Consider the following 23,695-nt stretch of genomic DNA (forward strand, 5'->3'; position numbering starts at 1 on the left):
GGAGGGGGAGGGAAAGGGGAATTTAAATCCCCCCCTCAGGGCCGGCGAAGAGCGGGAACTACATCTCCCATGGTGCCTTGGGCGCGCTCTGCGGTATCTCAGCTCGGAGTGGGCGAGAAGGGAACCAGGAGCAGCGGCGGTTCCTCTGTGAGGTAAGAGGGCCCCGCGCGTGCGCAATTGCCCTCGCTCCTCCCCGCCCCCTCGCCCGCTCCGAGGCTGCGGCTCTGTTGTGCCTCTCGCTCTCCTTGCCCCCCCCCTCCTTTACCGGCCTAGGTCGCCGTCTAGTCAAAGGAGCCCGTCACCGCTCGGAAGGAGAGCCTCCTGCCGCTTCCTCCTCCTCCTCCTCCTCCTCTTCCTTGGCGGCAGGTTCTAGGCCTTGCTTCTCCCGACCGGCTCCTGGCGCCTGTCGTAGCCGAGCCCCCGGGCTCCCCGCACCCGGAGAGGATGTCGGAGCAGACGGGCTTGCTGATACCGCAGACCATGGACAGGTACGGGGAAAGAAGGGGAGCTGCGGGAGGTCAGGCGGGCCCGTTTCTAGGTGCGCCTTGAGGGGATGATTTTGGAGCAGGAACCGGGTCGAAGGGAAAGCACGCGTGGAGGCACCGCACCATCCTGGGCCGCGACGGCCTATATGCGTGCAAAAAGTCACGGGGGGATTTGAGGGGAGCTGCTTGCCCTAGGCCTGAGCGGATGTGGAAACGAGGGCACAAAAAGAAACGCAGGGCTGTTTGTGTCTTTTTTTTGGGGGGACAGGGGATTGGAGAGTTGCTGCTGTGTCCCCACCAGGAGCATTCTGAGGGTTAATGAGGCCTTGGGCCCAAATCACACACACACACCGTTTGCTGTCAAATGTCTTCCAGTAGAAACTGTTGCTAAGTTCACCTTGCAGTAATCTTAAAATTAGTAGCCCCTACAGTGCTGTTAAAAACATCTATGTCAACACCCACAACCCCTATTTTAGTAGCTTACAGATCTTGCATATAAAACAATGAGTTGTGATCAGATGTTTCCACCACATGGAGCAACCTTGTGCTCATACTACCACTGCATGTCCGAGTAACCTTTTCTATGTCTTTGTCACTATCCTTCAGCACTGACTACTTCAGAGTCCCCAGGCCTTCATTCCAAAAGAGTTTGAATTCTGTGGCCCAGAAGGACAGGAGTGCTACTGTTCTGGCTTCGTGGTTGCAGGGGAGAAGCAGAGAATAAAGATTAAGTTAGAAACCTAGTATGTGGAGGGTTGGGACAACTTTTCAAAGGATTCTTGTAGAGTTGAGATCCAGCTATATGACTGTAGCTTGCTGTACGATCTTTTCATTCCATAGTGTACTGCTACAGTGATCACTGCAGTTCCACAGTTTTTGTTGGCTTACCTTTTATCTACAGTAATAACATGTAAGAGACGGGTCCTGTTAGTAATTCTATATACTGTATTGCTTTTTTGTTGTGGTGGGTGGCATGATAATGGAAATAACCCAGACTTAGCCTGTGCTTTTTTTTACCTAGTGACAGAAGGTAAATTCCCGTATCTTTGAGAATGGCCCTATTGACTTGAGTAAGGCAAAATGGTTACATTAGTCGAGGAACCACAGTCTCATTTAACTGCATTCCAATAATACAGGCAACAATGAATTTATGTGTGTCCAACTGATGCACAACCATGATAGGGCATTGCAGCAACCTGGAAAGGGGGCAGAAGTGAAGCAGGCATATGCATGCTCCGCCGCCGCATGTGATAACCCAGAATGCAACTCCCACACAAATCATGTGTTGCCTGTATTGTAGTTACTGGATATAAGGGATTGATACTGGGTGTTGATATGGGCTGTTGGAGGAGGGGTAGTACCTCTGGTGGGGGACACATGCTGTCTGGGGTGGTTTGTCCACCTTTGGTTCCCATCCTGCACTCAGTCAGCTCTCACCTGTGGCTCTTAGAAGCTGTCAGCATGCAACAGTGGCCACACCTCAGGAAATGGCTTCAGCTGGCTGGCTAAAACAGCTGAGGGTAGTCAATGGGTCTCAAACCCTCAGTGTGTTAAGGACTTCCCCTGCACTTAAGTGCTGCTAGCAGTGCAGAAGTCTGCAGTTACAAGTTACTGGTTTCTGCAGCCATAACAGGCACTGTGATTCTCCAGTGGTTTGACTGCACCCCTGGAGACACATTCCATTGGCTCTGGAGACAAGACAGATGCCAACTTAATAGATAAGTGGATTTTTGGGGTCACATTGTTTGAAGTGTATTAACAAATCAAGAGGAAACACTGTCATGAGCTATTGGCAGAAGTTGTATAGTGTACAATACCAATTGCTTGGGATATTGCTGTTGGTTTGTATCCACAAAATGAGAGATACAGCATTAGGACAATTCTTTATTGTACCACCTTGATGGAAATGGTTTCATTGGTTTTTAAAGAAGACTTTTAAGTTCATACTATTTAGGCTAAATCGTATATAGTATAGCAAAATAGAATTTGTAAGACTGAAGAAATGCATTGGTTTGCCTGCTTGCTTTTAGTTCATGTTAGCCGTCGTGCAAAACTCCTGAAGTTTTAATTAGCATTGACTTAACTAAACAAAGAGAATGCTAAATGAAATTTTGGAGAGGCAAATACCAATGTACCAGTCCTTTTTTTCTAGAAAAATAGGTGCTGGTACTCACCATGAAGTTGTTACAGTAAGTGCCTCACTTCTTAACAACAACAAAAGAGGTGCTAGTACTGTGTACCCTTGAGTACCCCCTGGGGGGGGGAAGCACTGCAATGTAGTTGATCTTCATTTATCATATTTAGAAATGAGTCTTTCTTAGTGAATACAGGGGAATCACTCTCTTTTGGAAAGTTGTTGCCTTGCCTATCTTTGTGGTAGGAATGCCTTTTTTAAATGAATGTTGTGAGTTAGTAAGGCAACTTACATTACATGCAGCAAACTGCCCTAATTTACCTGATATATGTAACCTGATAAGGGGTGCGGGTGGCGCTGTGGTCTAAACCTTTGAGCCTCTTGGGCTTGCCAATCAGAAGGTCAGCAATTTGAATCTGCAACGGGGTGAGCTCCCATTGTTCTGTCCCAGCTTCTGCCAACCTAGCAGTCCGAAAGCATACCAGTGCAAGTAGATAAATAGGTACTGCTGTGGCGGGAAGGTAAAAGGCGTTTCCATGCACTCTGGCATTCGTCATGGTTCTCTGTGCACCAGCAGCAGTTTAGTCATGCTGGCCACATGACCTGGAAAGCTGCCTGTGGACAAAAGTATCTCCATAGTTCAGATGGATCACTGCTGCTGAGAGAGAGTGGCTTGTCCAAGGCTACTTAGGTCACAGTTCTATACACAGATGTAGAATGCCCCATTGAATGCAATGGATGATGACTGAACCAAAGTTCAGGAGTTATGCTTTGCCAGCAAATTCTAACATCTGTCTCTTCTGCAGCCCTTCTTCATCTTTTATTGACTTCTCTAATGTGGAAATAGTTTCCTGTGACATGGAGAAAAACTGAGAAGATCCCCAGCCTGGTTCTTCCCCCTGCCCCATATAAAGTGTTATACTACAACCCATACTATCACTCCTCACTGTTGACCATGCTCAAACTGTAGACCTCTAAACTTCTGGAGGACACCAGATTGGGGAAACCTGCCTTAGGTTACTTCTCTCCCCCTGGTGACTTTTGGCCTGGTTCAGATGTTTGCCTGTGTCTGTTTCCTAGTGGAAGTGCAGACATTCAGCAGCCCTTCCATCATGTTTGTAATGTACCATGGATACCTGCACATATAGAGGCACAATAGCATTTTTCTCTCCAAAATGGGAGTGACAGTGTTTTTTCATTAAAAGAAAACAAGATTTGCCATTCAATAGAGAATAAGTATTGAATAGCTTAAATTTTAAAGCACTTCCCTGGGAGTAAGCTTGGTGGACTTTTAGGAGAATTGCTTCTAAATAGACATTCATCTGTAAATGTTGGCAGAAGTTGTGTATTTGAAAATTATTATACAATGGAAAAAAGGGGGCAATGATCACTCACATTAAAATTCAGTGGTGGTGTGCTATTTGCTGCAGGGGCAATTGATGTCATAAGGACATGTTAATTCTTCTCATATTATTGTAGGATAGTAAATGAAATCGGAGATAAATGTTTTTTGTTATAAATATATATCTTAATAAATCTTTTAAAGTACAAGGCATAAATACTTTAACTTTATCTTATATGCTCTTATGTTGATTTTAATGTTCTTTTTCCAGAAAAAGTAGTTTTCATTTTAAAAATCTGGAAGCATTTTTTTGTTCTCTGTATGCTAATTTAAACAACAATCTGTGTGCTCAATAAAGAAAGGGATTTTTAGGCACAACTGCAGTTACTAGAAGTAGTTTCTATATGTGGAAACAGAAAATTTAATTATTGGGAGTAGCAGTTCTGCAGTTGCTAGAATTAATTGCCACCCACGGAAGGAGAAAACAAATGCCCTAAGCCATTTACACAATCAGCAAAACAAATAAGGTATTTCAACCAGTAGTATTTGAATTATTTGTCTACTCGTTCACAAAGAGGAAGGTCTGCTTCCCAGTGGCAGAATTATTTAAGAGCAAAAAAGGCACTTTCTACTTCCTCTTTCCACTCACAAGATGGGTGAACATGATGGTTGGTGCACACAGATGAAGAGTGGCTGATTAGTGAAGTTGTGTAAGTAGCAGTGACAAGGCATAAAATTCTAGCCTAGTGGTGCAATATGATAAGGAAACATTGTTGAGTCTTTAAATAGTGTCAAGATTAAGTACTTAACAGTGCAATCCTATACACACCTACCTTTTGTTTACGTAAGACCTTTTGTAATTCCACATTACAAATTCCACATTTTGTAACATTCATTACTATAGTTCAATCTAATCAAGAATATCTTCATACAGATCTTGTTAAATTTGTCCAGTAATAACCCTACCTTGGTTTCCTGAGATGCTTCTAGTTCTTCCCCTTTACTGACCAGTTCTGTATCTAATTAAAACAACGTTTGGTGTGTAAAACTGCAGAAGTCAGGCAAATAGGTCAGTACTGTAATCTCACAGAAAATAGAAAACATTGAGAGCTTAGAACATTAATTTTCAAAAGCAAATTATGTATCCAGCAAAATAGTTCTACTAGTAGAAGGACTTTTAACTATGCAACAGAACTTCCCCCCTCTTTCCCTGTGCACCCTCTAAATCTGTTCTGGAGATTTCCTCAACCATTTGGAGCAGGTTTCTGGGGTCCATGGGGGAGAGATGAGGGCAGGAAAGTTCCACTGCTCAGCTAAAATTCTTTATGCTAGAAGAAATGTAGGATGCCACTCATTCTGTATAAAAAGGATTGAGCATTCTTTTGCTGTATATTCTGTGTGCAACAGAATGGTTAATATTGTACAATTATGGTTATGTGTCTTCTGAAAAGGCTCAGGGAAGAATTCAACGTTGTGCTAAGCAGAACACTCCATCAGAGCAAGCAATTCTGTTTGCTTGATGGAATAATTTGCCCTTTCCTTCCCGCCTAATGTGCTGTTCCAGGAGTTCCTCCATACCAGGGGGAGGAGAAGGGGGGAAGCCGTATTGTGCTAGCAGATGTCCTTGTGTGGGCTTCCCCTGGCAGGACTACTTAGATGAATCTCTTCTTCCTGCACCATCCATGTAAAATTTAGTTGCTCACACTGCTTTAAATCCCCAGATTGCTTTTAAGAAAAACTTTGCAGTAGATTAATACAGAAATCAAGAAAAGGGAGGTATGAGTATCTATCTTCTTGATGTTTTGTCCACAGAGCCTCACTTACAGGGTCATAAATATTGAAATTAGTTGTTATGTGCACAACAGCTGGAAAGTGGTGTAATCTAGTGGTGCTTGAAATTTTACTTTTCAAAATCCCTATCAATTGAACTTAAGACACAAAGTAATAGCCAGCTGTCTGGCACAGAGCAAATGGAGCCACACCTATATTGAAAAACAGGCTCTTCCCTCACATACTTGAATACATTCTACTTGAACTGGCACGGAACCTGACGATTGGCATTTAAAAGCAAAAGGTGGCAGAGCGGCTTTTAAACTGATTGTGGGGGGGGGGGGAAGCTGACAGGAACAAAACAGGGTCTGGTTCAGAAGAAGTGTTCCCTTCCCCACCAGATGAAGGAAAAAAATATGATTTAAATAGGGGAGGGGTAGAACTAAGCGTTAAGAGGGCAGGGGGCACATGGCTGACATTTCTGACTTACTAAATGATGTAGCATAAAACACACATGCCAGAAGATACTTGGAGAGAGAGAGTGGCTATATTTGTGTGTTTATGTGCTAATGCTACTAGACACCTCTGAGCCAAGATGGGCAAACTGGAGTGTTTGATCTTAGAGGACAGCATTGATATAGTGGGCATAATGGAAACCTGGTGGAACGAAGAGAAACCAGTGGGACATGGTTATTTCTGGATATAAACTCTACAGCAAGGACATCATGGAGGTGGCATCACTGTACACCGGGCATAGAGTCCCCAAGCTAGAAATCCCCAAAGGGGCAGAATCCTCCACACAGCTGCTGTGGTTGATTATACTTGGCCCCAAAAGTGGGCTTTACTATATCTTGCCACTGATCAAAATGTGAAGATGATAGTGAGATGGAGAATGAAATCAAGGAAGCATCCAAAAGAAGAAAGTGCTGTAGTAATGAGTAACTTTGGCATATATGTAGGTGGACAATTGCCAAGGAAGTCCAACACGATCACATTTGACTTTAAAAGAGGGAACATCCTGTAGCCAGCAGGATGGCCACTGTGAGAATAGGATGCTAAGCTAGATGTGCTGCTCAAAATTAACAGCAGTGTCATTTTTGGGAAACTTGAAATCCAGGATGCAAAGATCCTCTTTCATGATGTTAGAACTTGTGGATCTCCACTGAAGCTGAATGCTAATAGTAGCTAGACTAAAGAGATATTTATTTTCAAGACTGAAATAATAAGTCTGTTCTGAAATGCTTAAAGTAGAAAAGAGTTGGGGAAAGTATACTATTGCTAATTCATTTGGTTTTATATAGTAATGTTGAGTTTTCAGAAACTATGTTTTGTTTGACCTAGCTAGCTGTTTCTATTTTAGGTTGCAGTCTGAGTAGCGACCTGATTCTGTACTAAGACCAGGGTAATGTTTTATTCAATACAAGAAAATGGAAAATCTGGCAAGAACTGAGATCCTTGTGTCAATGGTTTTATTTAGCTCTTTCTGCTGTAGCTACTGTCAATAGCAAGATAAAGCTGATGACAGAAAACAAGGGATTTACTATTCATTATTCATAACTTGCTAAAGGCTTAAGAATATAAAGGATATCATGTGATTCTTTTTGTAGGCCATCCATTGTTTAAAATATAGCTGTTGAGCAATAAATTGGATGAAACTTCTTGTTTAAAAAATGTATGTGACATTGATCCATTGCTGTATCAAAATGAATTTGATAGTCTTAATGATATATATATTATATTTCAAGCATATAACCTAGTATTAAACATGTTTTAATACTTCAAAGTATAGCCTTTAATAACTAATTCAAGGGTGTTATTTTGCAAGATTGTAAAGTCATTTTTTCCTGTCATCCAAATGAACTTTAGACCTCTTGGGGTGTCAGGTTGCCCCAGGGCATGTCACAACTTTATCTGTGTGGCCCAGTTTTGCACTCATTAACAGTTCAGAGGTAGCCATCATACATTGTAACTTGAGCAAGCTATGAAATTTGTCATGTATGTGTCTTCTAGGTAAAAGAGTTGATATACCAGTCTGATATTATTTTTGGTTGAAAACACTACTCAAATTTCAGTGCGGATGTTTAGTAGTTTCTGCATTTGCGACTTTATTTCTGTTTTGCTTTTTGATGTGTGTGTGTGTATCTATGTGTAGAAATTCCAGTTCTTCTGTAATAGTGAAAAGAAAGATGGAATTGTTGTTGAACTTATTTCCTGTATGCATTTTTTTTAAAGCTCGGATAAATGCTTTTCTATTGCCATGTAGTCCCAATATCTTACCACTGTCTCATCGTTGCTTTTTGGGGGGAGAGGGTTGCCTAAGTAATGGAAAGTTGAAAGTAAACAGGGAATACAGTTTGTTAGATGTGAATACAACACACACACACACACACAAATAGTGGACAGAGCTGTAGTGAAATAAAGGTAGTAATGCTAAGATTGGGTACATAAGATAGAATACACCATAGAAAGAGTATATGTTAATTTTTGTTAGGGGACTTTCCCAAGATAATTTGTTGATTGCCAAGTCTGAAGCTATTGAGCATGGGTAGGCAAACTAAGGCCCCAGGGGCTGGATCCAGCCCAATCGCCTTCTCAATCCGGCCCGCAGACAGTCCAGGAATCATCGTGTTTTTCCGTGAGTAGACTGTGTCCTTTTATTTAAAATGCATCTCTGGGTTATTTTTGGGGCATAGGAATTCGTTCATTACTTTTTTAAAAAAGATAGTCCGGTCCACCACATGATCTGAGGGATGGTGGACTGGCCTACGGCTGAAAAAGTTTGCTGGCCCATGCTATTCATGAATTTATAAAATTCCTAAAAGCCACATCAGCTGGTGCTGCTTACTTTAAAATATTTAAATCTTTATTTGAATAAACTCTGGAAATCCTGTGCCAAACGGTTTATAACAATGGTAAATAACGCTTGTGCAGGGGTGTCCCATCAGATCTTGTTGGTTTGCCTCCATTATTCTGAGCCTGGTGGCAGGCACCAAAGTGGTTCAGAACAGTAAGTAGGAATGCAGACCTATTTTCTATGCTGTAGTTTGAGCTGAAGAAGTAAAGGCCTTATACCACAAGCAGAAGTCTGAGGTTCATTGGAAATGTATTTGTTTGCAGAAAAATGTGTTTAATTGTTAAAGCACCCAATTGGTATGCATGCTGCTTCAGAAAATAGATGAATTTCAAGATGAAAGATTTGATCAGTCCACCCTGCCTTCAATTTAAGATTCAATTTTGATTATCTTCCCAGTAAATTGTCTACTGTTGTTTTTGCTCCTGATACAACTATTTGTGTATCTTTCCTGGATGAGGATGGGTTTTTTGTGTTTGCGTTTCTGAGATGCCCTGAGAATGCAAATTAGCCATTGAAAGGCAGGATAAGTATTTTGGAAATACGAAATACGATTATTTTCTGCCCTATCATGTGATTATAAATATAGAATAGATTAAAATAGTTTACATTTAATAAGCATTTATTCATTTCTATGCAGGATTTTTTGAACACAATCAGCCAGAAATGTTTCCTGTGCAAATGTGGGAAAGTTGTAATTAACTGTACAGTTTCTTTGTGGATTTACTTTCCTATTCTGAACTCTAGATCATTCTGCTCGTCCTGAATAACATTTAATAGTTGTAGTTCTTAGAAATTTTTGTATTTATTTATTTACTGTATTTATTATATTCTGCCCAGTAACAATATTCTTGACGGAAGTAAGAAATGAAGTGAATGAAGGTAGAATTCTGCTTAGTTGCAGTGCTATAGCTATGTAGATTTGACATGATAAGAATAATGGAATTTTCTCTCTCTCCATATTGGAAAAGGAAATGTATGTCTCTTTTGCTGTGCATTTTCTGTATAGTGCTGTGATTACAATTGATTGTGGAAAGCAAAGGGCTCTACAGACTTAGATATATTTATAATGCAATCACTCCATTATCTGAACAGGAGGGGAAAGATCAATTGCAAGAGGGCAATTTTCCCTTCGCTAGATTACTGTCAAACACATTTATAACTAAAAATAAAATAATCAATCTATAAGAGAATTACGTGTATTTCCTTCCTTAATTTTACAATCACATTTTTCTTTATTTGTAAGTGTTGCCAGGATGTAAACATTCCCTATTCAGGAAAGACCAAAATATCAATATTATATGTAGAATAATTTGTTCATTTGTTGGAATACATTAACTTTATGAATAAAGCAAAAAATTGCAAATGGACCTCAATTACTTCAGACACGAATGATGCAAAATATGATTTTAAGAAATGGCATTGGGATTAAGCACACACATTATTATTTTTTAAATCTAGCTATTAGAATATGGTGTTGATGAATTTGAGTTAGTAGCACTGCATTTAGGAAATGCCCTTTCTAGGTAAACAAGTTAGCAATAAAATGGTTGGGGGGATTTTATTCTTACGATATTGACAGCTAAAGCTTTCTGATGTGTCACTTGTGCTTAACTTTCAGGAGTTGTTGGGTGTGTTTTGCAACTGATGAGGATGACAGAACAGCAGAGTGGGTGAGACCATGCAGGTGTAGAGGCTCTACGAAATGGGTTCACCAAACTTGTCTACAGCGCTGGGTGGATGAAAAACAGAGAGGGAACAGTACAGCTCGTGTTGCCTGTCCTCAGTGCAATGCAGAATATTTAATAGTATTTCCAAAACTAGGTAAGATGCGCATGTGAAACTTCCATGAAGAGTGGGTTGCGGGGAGCACACAACTGGAATATTATTATATTACCACCATTACTACTAAAAAATTCCTTCCAGTAGCACCTTAAAGACCAACTAAGTAATTACTACTAATATTAACCAGGGGCTCCATCCCTGCTTGCTCAGCTCCTCAACCCCCTCACCCTCCCTCGGCAACTCTGCATCTTTTACACCTCACCCCTAACCCTCACAGCTCCTTCCACCCACATGCTGCCCACCTGTCAATCACCTTATGCCATATTGATGTCAAGGGGTGCTTCACTTTGAAGCCCCAATTGTCGGGATTTCAAAGTGGACCACAGGGATTTAAAACCATACTTTGTAAACATCCTCATGAGTCCTTTTAAGCCTCAGTGGGGGCTTGAAGGAGATGTGTGGGGCTGGGTGCGAACTCCCATCTGCCTATAAGCAATGCAAACTGTAGAGGGTGGTGACATTTTACATTCTTATGTAATAAGGAAGATCTCATCATTTGCCTTATGCACAATTGTCTCAAGGTGATGTACAGTGATGCAAGGGACAGTGTAACATTCAGGGTTGGATTTTGTTCTATTATTATCCTGCCCTGAGATTCTCAGAGCAGCTCATAGCATCCAATCGTAAAAGACAGTGATAGAGTTCATAGAGGTAGTGCCATGCTATATACTCTTTTAATTCATCATCTCTGCTACAAAACTTTATTTCTCCTTTATGTTATAGGTCCAGTTGTTTATGTCTTGGACCTGGCAGATCGCCTTATCTCAAAAGCCTGTCCGTTTGCTGCAGCTGGAATAATGGTGGGCTCTATCTACTGGACAGCTGTCACTTACGGAGCAGTAACAGTGATGCAGGTTCAGATGCACTTTCTAAATGTTACATTATCTTAATCAAGCTGCAAACTTCTAGACAGTTGCTGAAGAAGTTTGTTTGGTTTTTTGTAAGGAAGAAAATTCCGTGAGAGGATTGGAAAACACAGTTTACAAGAGCGTGACTCCATATTCTTCTTTCCTTACCCATGTGGTGGTTTTTCCTTACCTGCCTTGCTATTTCATGTAACTCTGTGCTTACAGATTGACAAATCCCATCTAACAGGCACAGCTGTATTCAGCTCCTCCCTCTACACACACAAGCATCTGTTTGAATGAATTTCATCATAAATATCCTGCAAAGCCTCACATCTGTCCATTTCTGCCTGTGTCTGTATTTCTCTGCATATGCCCACTTGTACTTGTGCTTTTCTATTCATTAACAAGCTCTGCTAAACTATATGGGAGCCACTGCGGCTATTTGGATGAGAAACAGATAATTCCTGTTGCTTCTACCTACGATCTGAGATTTCTCTCTTGCTTTTCTCATGCTCACCATGATTCTCTCGCTGCTTGTTGCTCACCTTTCCCATTTTGGGGGGGTGAGGGTCAGGGGAAGGAAGCAGTCACTGTTTCACCATAAAGCTTATTGGATGACCTTGGGCCAGTTATTCTTGCTTGGGCTAGCCTTCCCCCTGTTGTGATGATAAAATGCTTGTGTATTCTGTTCTTCAAGGAAAGCTGGGAAACAGGTGAAATAAATACCTAGTTGAGAGCAAAGGGAGAATACTCAGAGCAAGCCCTCAGCCTGGATATAGACTTCCTATATAGTTTCAATGAACAAGTTTGTTCTCAGCCTCTTCCCAATTTTTCATCTTTTCTGTCTAGAGGAATACTTGGAGGAAAGATACAAGCCAGGACTCATTTTTGATGCGCTCCTACCTTTGAGTATAGATATGGAGTCATTGCAGTACCTTCACCATCCATCTGTTCACTTTATATATAGTACTTGAAGCAGGCTTTTGACAACTGCACAGATGTGCTCAATGTACTATTGCTGTCATAACAGTTTTCAATTATTTATAGATTGTGGTTATTTATCAGCACAACTGTGGATTGAAAAATATCGGACATTTTAAAAAGTTAGCTTTACTCATGGGTTCTGTTCTTGATACATAGTTCTAGGAACATCATTTTTGAGTAGCATATATATATAAAAAGCATTTATTTTGAAGTTTTTGTGGAGTAGCGCTCTTTCTTGACTGCAACACTCCTCATGACTCATATCAAGATGCTTTTGGATATATATAGCAGAATTAATACTGAAAACAGCTGCTTAAAAATACTTCCTTGTTTCAGATCTAGTCCATTTCAGATATGTATCTATATCTTTTTAAAATGGTTTGTCAGGTTTCAGTTACAAGATTGTTTCCTGTGCTGCCAAACTCATATGCAATAATTACGTATACTCAGAAACAGGATTATTTGACTTGATGGTGCAGTGGTTCTAAATGGATATCTAGCCTAAGAGAGACAAACAGTTGCCTAATCGTATGAGTTGCTCACCAGCCGAGAAGGTCTGGCACTCTGATCTCGGTGTGCAAGAGAAGCTAATAGCACTACTATAAGTGTACAGGGCAGTGGCATGTAGGTTCTCTGGATGGTGGTTCAAATTAGGTTGTTCTTTAGTTGTAGCTCCTGAAGTCAGGCCATTGTAAAGTAGCCACATTATCTATATTTAGAATGGTGCTGTGCTTAATGTAATAATGTGTTTTTTATTCATCAGGTTGTGGGTCATAAAGAAGGCCTCGATGTTATGGAAAGAGCTGATCCTTTATTCCTTTTAATTGGACTTCCCACCATCCCAGTTATGCTTATATTGGGAAAGATGATTCGCTGGGAAGACTATGTGCTTAGATTGTGGCGAAAATATTCTAACAAACTACAGATTCTGAACAGCATATTTCCAGGTAATGCTACCAAAATTTGAGTAGAATATCTAGACTTGGCTGTTTCTGTGAGGAAGGGTGGTAAGATAGATTTTAGTATCCAAAATACAGCACTTCTCTTTTTCTCTCCTTGGTGCTAAGTAAAAAGACATTGTCCAGCACAATATTTGGTTAGAGGAGTTCCATCTCCCAAATGCAGCTTGCAAGAAGGTATTGCAGTATAAAGACTAAAAACAGTGTAATTGTGAGCAGCACTTTCTAATCTGTGAAACTAGAAGTAAATGCCATAAATAATTTTATTAGAATGTGTTGTAGTACATAAGTTTTCTGGCTAGGAGTACTCAAAACCATTAAATCGAAGAGCTAATTGGAATGGAGAGGTTAAATTTGTAATACAAATCTGGTTTAGTGCACTCTAATTCTTGGTTAGCAATGGCATTTTTCTTTAGGGATTGGATGTCCTGTTCCTCGTATTCCAGCTGAGGCCAACCCTCTGGCAGATCACGTCTCTGCTACTCGTATTCTCTGTGGAGCTCTTGTCTTTCCCACTATTGCTACGATAGTTGGCAAGTTGATGTTCAGCAGTGTTAACTCTAATCTTCAGCGAACAATTTTGGTAAGACTGTGTAAAGTTTCCTTTATAGAACTAGATTGGCAGACGTGTAGGAGATTTGGCTTCTCTCTGCATATTTTCACCTTTGTTGTACTTCTGTCAAGTAACACGCTTGGTGTATTTAGTTACATTTACTGTTACATAATATCAGTTAAAAGGGCGTGGGTGGCGCTGTGGGTTAAACCACAGAGCCTAGGACTTGCCATTCAGAAGGTTGGGGGTTCAAATCTCCGCGACTGGGTGAGCTCCCATTGTTCGGTCGCTGCTCCTGCCAACCTAGCAGTTCGAAAGCACGTCAAAGTGCAAGTAGATAAATAGGTACCACTCCGGCAGGAAGGCAAACGGTGTTTCCGTGCGCTGCTCTGGTTCGCCAGAAGTGGCTTAGTCATGCTGGCCACGTGACCTGGAAGCTGTACACCGGCTCCCTCGGCCAATAAAGCGAGATGAGTGCCGCAACCCCAGAGTCGGCCACGACTGGACCTAATGGTCAGGGGTTCCTTTACCTTTTTAATATCAGTTAAAATATTCAGATAGCATTTATATGGCACTTTGGAGTTCCAGTAGGTCCTATTGCATAGGGTCTGGGGGATAGTGGTGGTGCTTGGGGTCCAAGGATACTTTCTGGACTTAACTGCACATGATGTCCCATATAGCATTAGGTATGGAGCAGGTGGGTGGGTTGTTGTTTTTTTTAGGAAACGGCCTTGTGAGCCAAATTGGGACATGCTGGAGGTGTCCCACCCTTGCTCTAGGATTGCATTCACACAATCCTGTGAACCATGGACTGAAGGACTGGGCATGAGCTGTGAAGGATTGAACATCCTCCTCTTCTCTTTTGTGTCAGTGGCCCCACCCACCTGTCAAAATGGCCCATGGGGTGTGTGTGAGAAGGTTGAGATTCAGCCCTAGAACAAACCATAACCCTCCCCTCCCCATTTAAGTGAATGAAAACTTTCAAAAGAATGTGCAAACTCAGCATAGAAACATTAGATTACCCCCATTGTGACAGGGAAATGTATGCTTCGGGTTTTAGTACAGAATTGCTCTAATTAGCCGAACTTCAAAGGAAACGGGGCTTGACAATCCCGTGTGTGTATGTAACCATTAAAAAATATATTAGGTGTTAAACATGTTTTGTCAGTTTTGAATAATTGTTCCCTTTTATTTTAGGGCGGAATTGCTTTTGTTGCTATAAAAGGAGCTTTCAAGGTCTATTTCAAACAGCAGCAATATTTGCGACAAGCTCATCGGAAAATTTTAAACTATCCCGAGCAAGAAGGTGCATAAATGACTGTGGATGTCAGACTTTTTACAATCTCATCTGCTATATTCAGCAGCAATGTACCAATACCTATTATTTGGCTAAAGGAGCTGAAATTGGAGGATATGTTGCTGATTTTTGTGGTCCCCCCACCCCACCCCCATAGAATAATAAAATACCTTATTATGGCAGGGCAAATCCTCCTTAGTTGTTGATCCTAAGAATGTGATTTGTTTTCACTGATGTGTTTACTTTGTGGCGGAAGACATCTGAATCATTTTCCTATGGGCAAATGTTGCCTTCTTTCAAAACAGAAGCCAAACAGTTGTGAAGTTAATAAATTATGTGCAGACTGTATTGAATTATATTTTGTATGCTTATTGCAGTAAATGCACAGTACTTTGCTAAATGGGCCAATATAAGAAACTTCTAAAAATATGCATAGTTTATTATTGCCAAGTGGAACTCTGGAATGTCAGTTAATAAGGGTTCCCGTATTCATAGAGGAAGCTAAAGAATAAGCCTGATAGCAGAACTCAACTCATTTTCTTGCTAGTTCGCATAGTCCATCATAACAGCCCAGATTGTTAGAAGTTTCATTAAATATAGAAAAACCTGTCTGGGTCAGATAACTTGGAACACCAGCAAATTGCTTTTTTATTTTTTTAAAAAATTCAACAGTCTTTTGGCTCTTTCATTGTAATGCAAGTAGCATTATATATAATTAACTCCTGTCTGCCACCAGTAAAACTGAAAAACTGAATTACAATCTATATGTGACTAGTTTCAATATTAGACTGTTGCTTAGTGCCAGTATGCTGTGGAAGCACAACCAAATTGTGGAGTCATTATTCAGGCTAAATCAAGAAGCAAGGGTTCAAAAACAAGCACTGGTAACACATAGCTGTGTGTAGAAGGAAGTAGAAATGTTCAGTTGTGAATGTTAAAAGACTATTGATTACACAAGTCAATCCTGCTTTACTGAAGTCAGTTTTCTATTTTCCATTTTTATTTTTTTAAGACTTATCTGACACTCACCTTAACTGCATCTCTTTTGAAATCTATTTTCAAAGTGTCCTTGATTTTGGTGGCACCTATAAGTAAATTCTTTGGATTGGAGCATAGGTTCCAATCTAGACATGTGTGCACAAGTCCCATTCCAGTCAATGAGATGGATTTCCTAGTACATGGCAGGATTGAGGTTGATAAGGGAGATATTTAAATTGCACTTTTTCTTAACAGTAGAAATTAGTGTATCAGTGTTTAAATTTTGGGTTCTGTACAAGTCACATCATCGCGAAGTAACAAATGACAGTCATTCTGGGTTTACAAGTGGTATTTGCTTTGGCAGGATTAAAGAACCATTGAGTGTCTCTTAAACTCTCAAATTATGTTCCAGTTCAAATATCTAATGCATGGAAAAGGTAATAAACACATCTTTTTAAAGTACTGGTAAATAGTTGTTGACCAGAAGTGATGCAAATGGAAAAAAAAGTCTTCGTTTGATTGTAATAACGTATGCTAAAGAAATATTATTTCCATAGCAAGCTTTACTTTAAATATAAAAATGTAATATTTTAAAAGGTAATAATGACCAGCTAGTATTCCAGCATTGGTATATGTGGAAAAACCTAAAGCATAACAGAATACTTTAGTTTCTTGTTGTAAATACTAAAAACCCCCACTGTAAGTCAATTTGACTTTTGATATCTATATATTTATATATTCAGCAGTATCCTGCAGAATGTTGGCTTTCTATGAGTTTTCAGCACTATAAAACATTTCTTGCAGAAATTCCTGTTGTAAGAAGCCTTCTAGGTGATCTTTACTTTATATACACCAGCTCTTTGATACCTGCTGGTTTTTAAACTATCTCTTACAAAACCTAAAAGTATAGATTGGTTGGTCTAAAATTTTGTTCTATGGTAAAATTGCTGAAATTATTGTTTTATCACTACAAATGTACTGTGAAGAATGTGGGATTATATTTTAAATTCAGTAGCAAAAAGCATTTCCTTGGTTACTGTGCTTTTGACATGTTTTTAGTAGTGCAATTTACGATCACATACTGGATTAGATTGAATAAAGTTTTTTATATTCTTTAGGTGTATGGTGTCAAATATAGTAGCATAGATTGCTTTAATTCCTTTAAATGTTTGGGGGAATAAACTATTAAACACTGAACTATATCCATTGCTTAATTTAACAACCAATATATTAGTTTGATTATTTCTACTAGCATACATCAACTAGCGACATCAGATTTCAGCTCCCATAAAGGTGCTTGCTGTTCATTATCCCAGTTCTATGAGAGCATCTTCAATCTGCCCAGATTTAGTTGTGCAGGATTATGTTGTACTGTCTATAATTCCTTTCTCTTTTCCACTGCAGATCCTTGGACCATGCCGCCATTTGCTTTGCTTAATTTCATAAAATGGCTGAGCCCGCCTTCTCCAGCCCCAAATTAGTTAACCTATTGCTTTATGCTTAATGAACATTGAGAAATGCAAGTTGTGTGGTTCTGGAAGTGATATTTCTATTGCTTTGTAGGAGATTGAAAGCCTCAATGTGCGGCTGAGACATTGGTGTTGGAAAGAGGGGTTTGAATTTGTTAGGCACTGGAAAGTGGAATCAAGGATTCAAAGAGCCCCATGATATAGGGAAGCACTGTCACAATTGAATCAATGCTTGGCTGATGTCGTATACCTACAGCAGCTTCAAAATTGGGTTGGTGGCTATTCTAGAGGGTTTCTCCAGTTTCTGGAGTGGCTTTTCAGGGGTTGCAGTGGGAAGGGGGAGCTTAGATTTCACAAGGAAGAATCAAAAGTTCCCATGCACAGACAGAAGATCCACCAATGCACTGGCCTTGTGCCCATTTGTGCAGTAAACCAGGAAACTATTGCGTGCAAGGCAGCTCTGTGTACACAGCAAAATCTCTTTGTCCACAAGGAATTACTGTGTTGTGCCAACTTCTATATTACAATTGCAGAGCCTTTGCTAATCCCGGTCTTCTTCCATTTAGATCACCATTAAGAGTGCTCATACCCAAGCTTTACAAATTCCAGCAGATGCATTAGGTGTCTTGTCAAAAGATGTGTAAAATCCATGGGGTTCTAGGAGTTTGTTCAGTATTCAAGCAACCCTTGTTTACATAGTAAGGATGGCTCCTGTGATCTCTCTCCCCCCCCATACACATTAGAAAAAAGTGGCAAATACAAAAACATGACTGATTCATCTGCCCACGTTGGAGTGGCTTTTTAAGTCACTGTTTTCAATTTAAAAACAAAAAACCCTGAACCATTTCATGCACCATGAAATCCTCAACAATTGAGGCCGGTGGCACTGTGGTGTTTTGTATCCCCACCCTTAAAAAAAATGAAAATTTCTGTTTAACTTGCAAAAAGAAAGGATCCTATTTACCCCTATTAAAATTGAATAGGAAAGGCACTACCTATCTCCAGCAACTGATCAAAATTGGGTTCTTTTTGTAAAGAACTGCATTTCATTTCTTTATGTAAAAAAACCCAACATTTTAAAACATTGCAGGCATCCATTGGATCGCAGGCTAAGCTTAACTTTAGGAGGCTCATTCTTCTCCAAGTTGTCTTTATCTTGACACAGGAGTTAATACTCTCAGTGATCAAACTTGTTAGCACTCATGTTTTATTTGTATTATTTCTTATTATTAATCTACTGGGGTTTATTAAACACCTTCCATATTTTACCTAGGCATTTTTGGTTTTCTCCTCCAGAGATTTCTAATGAAGGATGCCTCATTGGAAGGTTGTATCTTTTCCCAGCTGGTTGGTTTGTCTCTAAATAAATAAATACTCAGCCCTAAAGTGCTTGAGACTCACAGTTGCTCAACACAAAACTGCTCTAATGAATCTCAGTAGCAGTTTTGTTAAAAAATAATCATGTCAACAACACTGTGGAGGCCAGTGTACCTTAGTAACGTGTGTTTAGCAGTGTTTTTCGACTGTGATTTCCAATAAATTTATTATGTTAAACACAGAGTCACACTGAAATAAATTGTATCTTTATTGCTATCTAGGAGTTTAATAAGGTGCTCCAATTTAACTCAAAGGGAGATTGATGTCAAAACAAATGATGTAAGAGGGTTAAGCAGACAGACGATAGCTTTAAAAGTGGGTTGTATAAAATAGGCATTGGGAGTGAGACCTTATGGGTTAAATTCAAGTTCTGTGTCTGGAATGACCAGGGCATCTTGTTCACATTACACCCGGACAACCAATTTACATTTATGGTGAGAGGAAAGCATTAACACTGCAACATCTCTCTTACGCATCATTGAACTTTGCTTGCTGCTTTATTTAAATCTACACTTCTTTTAATTAAGCTCTTCTGTAAATAATTGAGCGTGGTTATGAGCATTTATCCTGGCTATATTATGAAAATACTGCCTGCAGACTGTGGAGGCAGCTTTATTGCAAAGCAATAATCATTTAGACAGCACAACAGCATGTAAGCCAGTAGTAAAAAAACTAGAATTTTATGAGTAGTCTCCTCCCTGCTGCATCGAAACCTGAACTGAATGCAGTTAGACCAACAGCAATTCAATTAAAGGCTTACTGGAGGATGGTGGTTCCTAAATAGATTTCATGTGTTCTTCTTGCTCCTATTCAATAAACACTTTGAATTTTTATTTATAGAGTATATGTTGCCAATTTAGACAACAGAACATGGTGTGTAAAACCATCATAAAAACATTATAAAATGATTAAAATGACTGATGAAAAAGGTTGCATAGACTTGTCTACATAAAAACATCTAAGGAGATGGCTGAAATTTAACATACTGAATCTTTGCTGGAACAGCTCAGGGCTTCTGACACAAAATGTGCAACTCTCAATGGAGGCCAGTCAGGCCTCTGTAACACGGGCAACTCAGTGGTCAAGCCAGGACATAAGGGCTACAGTGGTCCTTACAGCATCCTGGACCCAAGTTGTTAAGAGCTTTGTATGATCTGTCTCTGTTACCAATACTAAACTGCTAACAGGCTGTTTTACCTTTATTTACTGGTTTGCCAGTATCCCAAAGGATCAAAGCACGAGTACCATGAGCCCAAACCCCAATAATGGATGACCAGCTGAATCTCAATGGGATTTCCAGAGTCCATTGTGCTATGTCTGCATTGGCTTGACTGCATTGGCGCTCCGTTTCCAAACTCATTTCAAAGTACTGTTTTTGAGCTTTAAAGCCACCTGCACCGCAGGACCCCAGTACCTCAAGGATTGCCTGTCCCCACATGACCATCATCAGAGTCTCTTCTCCGTGACCCTCCTGCGAGGGAAGTGAGGTGAGTGGCAACCTGAGAACCTGCTCTTTCAGGAATGGTTCCCCATTTGTGGAATGCTCTCCCCCTGGGAAGCATGTGTGATGCCATCATTATTCTATAACCAGACCCTTGGCTGCTAAATCTATGGCCTTTTAAATGTGTTTGTGGGAGGATGATTTTTGGGGTGTTCTTATTATGATACGCATTTTGTGCTTTTCCATTTTGTATTTTACTGCTGAAAACCGCCCTGTGATATTCGGATGACAGGCAGTGTATGAATTTTAATCATCATCATCATCAGCTTGCAGGCACCAGACTTAAGGCGTCTCTGTTTGCTCCACTCATTAATTTAGATTGCACTGAGGTGTGATTTTTGGCCAGCTATGTGGTGGTCATCTTTTTAATGGAGTGGCATAGGATTTGTCCTTTTTATAGTTATTGGTGGATGAGCACTTCTAGGAATTTTGTTCTATGTTCTCTTCTCCTGCCCCAAGAAACACCTATGACAGAAGGGACCAAAAGGAAGACCAAACTGAAACTAAAGTTGCCTTGGCAGTTTAGTTAAGCGTGGCAACTTTTCAAGTTGTTAGCACTTAAGTATCTTTGCAAGGAAGGAGGATGGGGAGAAAACCAGAAGAACTTGGCCACGCCCATAGAACCTCCTAGCAGCCCCACCAGGTCTAGTGGTTCCATTCACACTATTAAGGTTGCAGGAGGGATCTCTCCGCAGCATGGCTTGTCATAAACCACAAGGGCTGCAACCCGATGAAAAACCAGACATCTCCCAGTCATTTGCAGAAGCCATTGGGCTGTGAAATCCTTTATGGAGCTGAGCCTATATATTTGTACCTGCACATAGTAAACTTTTACTTCAGTTGACTTATTTACATTTTTTAAACAAAAATTAAATGCTGTCTTCCCAACATCTGTTGAAAGCAGCTTAAAACAGCAGAGAGAAAAACACACCTATAATAATTAAATTCATATTTAGGAAAAATTACATATCCAGCCAATTAAAAATATCTATCCTTCTAGCAGATGCCAATTGGTGTTACATTTCTGATCAATTTTAGAGTCAATACGTTGTCAAGCACACACCCCGTCTCTGAGCAGTGAATTTTTTCATGGGAGCTTGCAAGTGCCTTGGGTTTAGTTTCTTTAGAATGAAGGTTGGTAGTGATTGTAGTGTTTCTGTGATATGGTTTTGTTTAGCGTGCACACACATATACACACACACCGTAGACTGAGCATAATATGGAAGGGCTCTCAACATTAACACAGCCAGCAGATCTTACTATTCTCCCATTAGGTTTCTAGGGGAGCTTTCACAGACTCTTAGTACTAGATTCTCATAGAGAGAGAATTCGGGTCTCTCTGTCTTTCCAACTCCCAGTTACTAGCCTGACTGGTTCTTTTGTTCTTCTGCACACTCAGTCCCACACCTTGATGGCATCACCTCCCGCCTGGTGAGAGAGGGAAGAATACCTTCCTGCCTAAGCTCACCTCCTGGAAAGATTTCCAGCTATTTTCGGAGGAACAGTTTAGCTCAAGCATAACATAACAACATCTGATACTTCACAGACTTGGCTATAGCTATTAACGTCACAGACAGACTGGTTCGACCACTTTTCACGGTCTCTTTTTCTGCAAAATCCACTCTTGCAGCAGCTACAAGAGCACAGGAATGGAGGGGAATCCTGAGAGCACAACCAGACTAACCCCTAGTCATAGAATCATAAATATGTAGAGTTGGGAGGGATCCCAAGGGAGTCCAACCCCCTGCTCTGAAGGAACCTCAACTAAACCATACATGACTGGTGGCCATCCAACTTATGCTTAAAAACCTACAGCAACTTAAAAAAACCCAAACCTACACCACATCTTTTTTGCTGGGTTAAGATGGATTTCAAGGTGAATGTCTTAGGTTAAGTATTTTTATTTTCTGTGGGGAAAATACTGGTGTTAAATGCACCAAGTAATTGTAATGCTCAGAGCTGTCTCTTAACACTCCAGCTGTGCACTGCATCAAATGAACTGACATGGGGAAAACAGGAGACATTCACAGAATGTTTAGGTCTGGGAACATGAATTCTGTTGCCCACCAAAAAAAAGCAAAAAGCTGATGTGCTCATTTCTCCTGTCCAGCCACATTCCGGTCTAACAATCGCTTGATGCTATTGAGTCCTTAAGAGAGGAGGTATTATGTTTTATCAGGCATAAACATTGTGCTCTGAGCACTTAGGAAACGTGATACCCCTGCAGCAGAAGCACAAAGGTGAGGATTTGGAGCTTTAATTGCACAATCAATAGTTTAGATTCAAGGGCCTCCATAAAGGGATGTCTGATGAAATATTGCAGTTCAGAAATAAGTTCCTGAATCCAGTATTGATATTGCGATATTGCGTTTATTACCTTACAGAACACAGAAATCATGTGGCCTGTTCCAGCAACGCGAAGAAATTTGGTTCAGTTCGCCTTTTGATGCAAACCTACCTAGTTTCCAAAATTCACCCTTCTCCTGATTTTGCAATGCAGTTCTCCAACCAGAAAATATGTACAGATGCATATATTTGGGGGAAATGTCTGTAAAAATGAATATTAGTGAAAACGGCATGAGTGCATTGCTGTGCACACTGTTGTCCTGTTATTTTGTCACTGTAGTTTTATGATTTGTATGTCATTTGCAGTTTTAAAAATAACACACAGGTCCTCTTTTTTTTATTTTGGACATTTGTATCCTGGTCTTCAGCTAACAGGGCTCCCAAAGTGACTTCTATAAAATCAATACCAACCAATAAAATGCTTAAAAGCATGATAAACACTCACTGAGGTATGAAGAGAGAAGGAACAGTTATGGAGGAAGGGGGTTGGCAAGTAGTTGGGGTTGGTGAATAGAGAGAGCAGGGGTGGCAGCCTCTAGTATTTCATATATTTATATGTCACTTAATATCACTTAATGTGTCTGAGCAGTTTACAGAAATAACATATGTAATAAACTATACAATGCAATACTTTTGCCAAAGCACATCCTGACTCCCAGTATACAAGAGTCACCCCAGTACCACAGACACAGTATACCCAAATTCTGCCTTATATCTCTACACAAATAATACAGCACCCACTACACATCCCATTCTACTCTCACAGCTCACAAGCACCTATAAACACCACCCACCCACCCCATCACTCCTGTGCCTCCCACTTCATCCACATCCCCAAACCCACCTTGTGCCCCCTGCTTGTGAGATGCACTCCTAAGACCCAGGGGTCAGCAAACTTTCAGCAGGGAGCTGGTCCACTGTCCCTCAGACCTTGTGTGGGGCTGGACTATATTTTG

General features: G+C 40.3%; 1 protein-coding gene across 4 annotated transcripts; it reads left to right on the plus strand.

Moving 5' to 3' along the window:
• Positions 1-21: 21 nt before the first annotated feature.
• MARCHF5 (membrane associated ring-CH-type finger 5) lies at positions 22-17,157 on the plus strand. Of its 4 annotated transcripts, none has more exons than XM_081192198.1 (6): positions 22-152; positions 10,204-10,406; positions 11,151-11,281; positions 13,023-13,206; positions 13,635-13,801; positions 14,969-17,157. In XM_081192198.1, the coding sequence occupies exons 1-6, from the start codon at positions 70-72 to the stop codon at positions 15,083-15,085; spliced, it is 885 nt and encodes a 294-aa protein (XP_081048324.1). In that variant the 5' UTR covers positions 22-69; the 3' UTR covers positions 15,086-17,157. The 4 variants fall into 4 exon arrangements, with proteins under 4 accessions (XP_081048324.1, XP_081048325.1, XP_081048326.1 ...); XM_081192199.1 differs by having other exon boundaries at positions 13,665-13,801; XM_081192200.1 differs by lacking the exon at positions 22-152 and adding an exon at positions 179-488.
• Positions 17,158-23,695: the final 6,538 nt, after the last annotated feature.

Source organism: Podarcis bocagei, assembly GCF_964188305.1.
Source record: "Podarcis bocagei genome assembly, chromosome: 4".
Taxonomy (NCBI): Eukaryota; Metazoa; Chordata; class Lepidosauria; order Squamata; family Lacertidae; genus Podarcis; species Podarcis bocagei.

Bases quoted from the DNA above. Each gene is read 5' to 3' on its own strand.
- MARCHF5 (XM_081192198.1), top strand. From the start codon at position 70: ATGGTGCCTTGGGCGCGCTCTGCGGTATCTCAGCTCGGAGTGGGCGAG. The intron at 13,207-13,634 runs GTAATGCTACCA...ATTTTTCTTTAG, and splicing joins TCTGAACAGCATATTTCCAG to GGATTGGATGTCCTGTTCCT. The intron at 13,802-14,968 runs GTAAGACTGTGT...CTTTTATTTTAG, and splicing joins ATCTTCAGCGAACAATTTTG to GGCGGAATTGCTTTTGTTGC.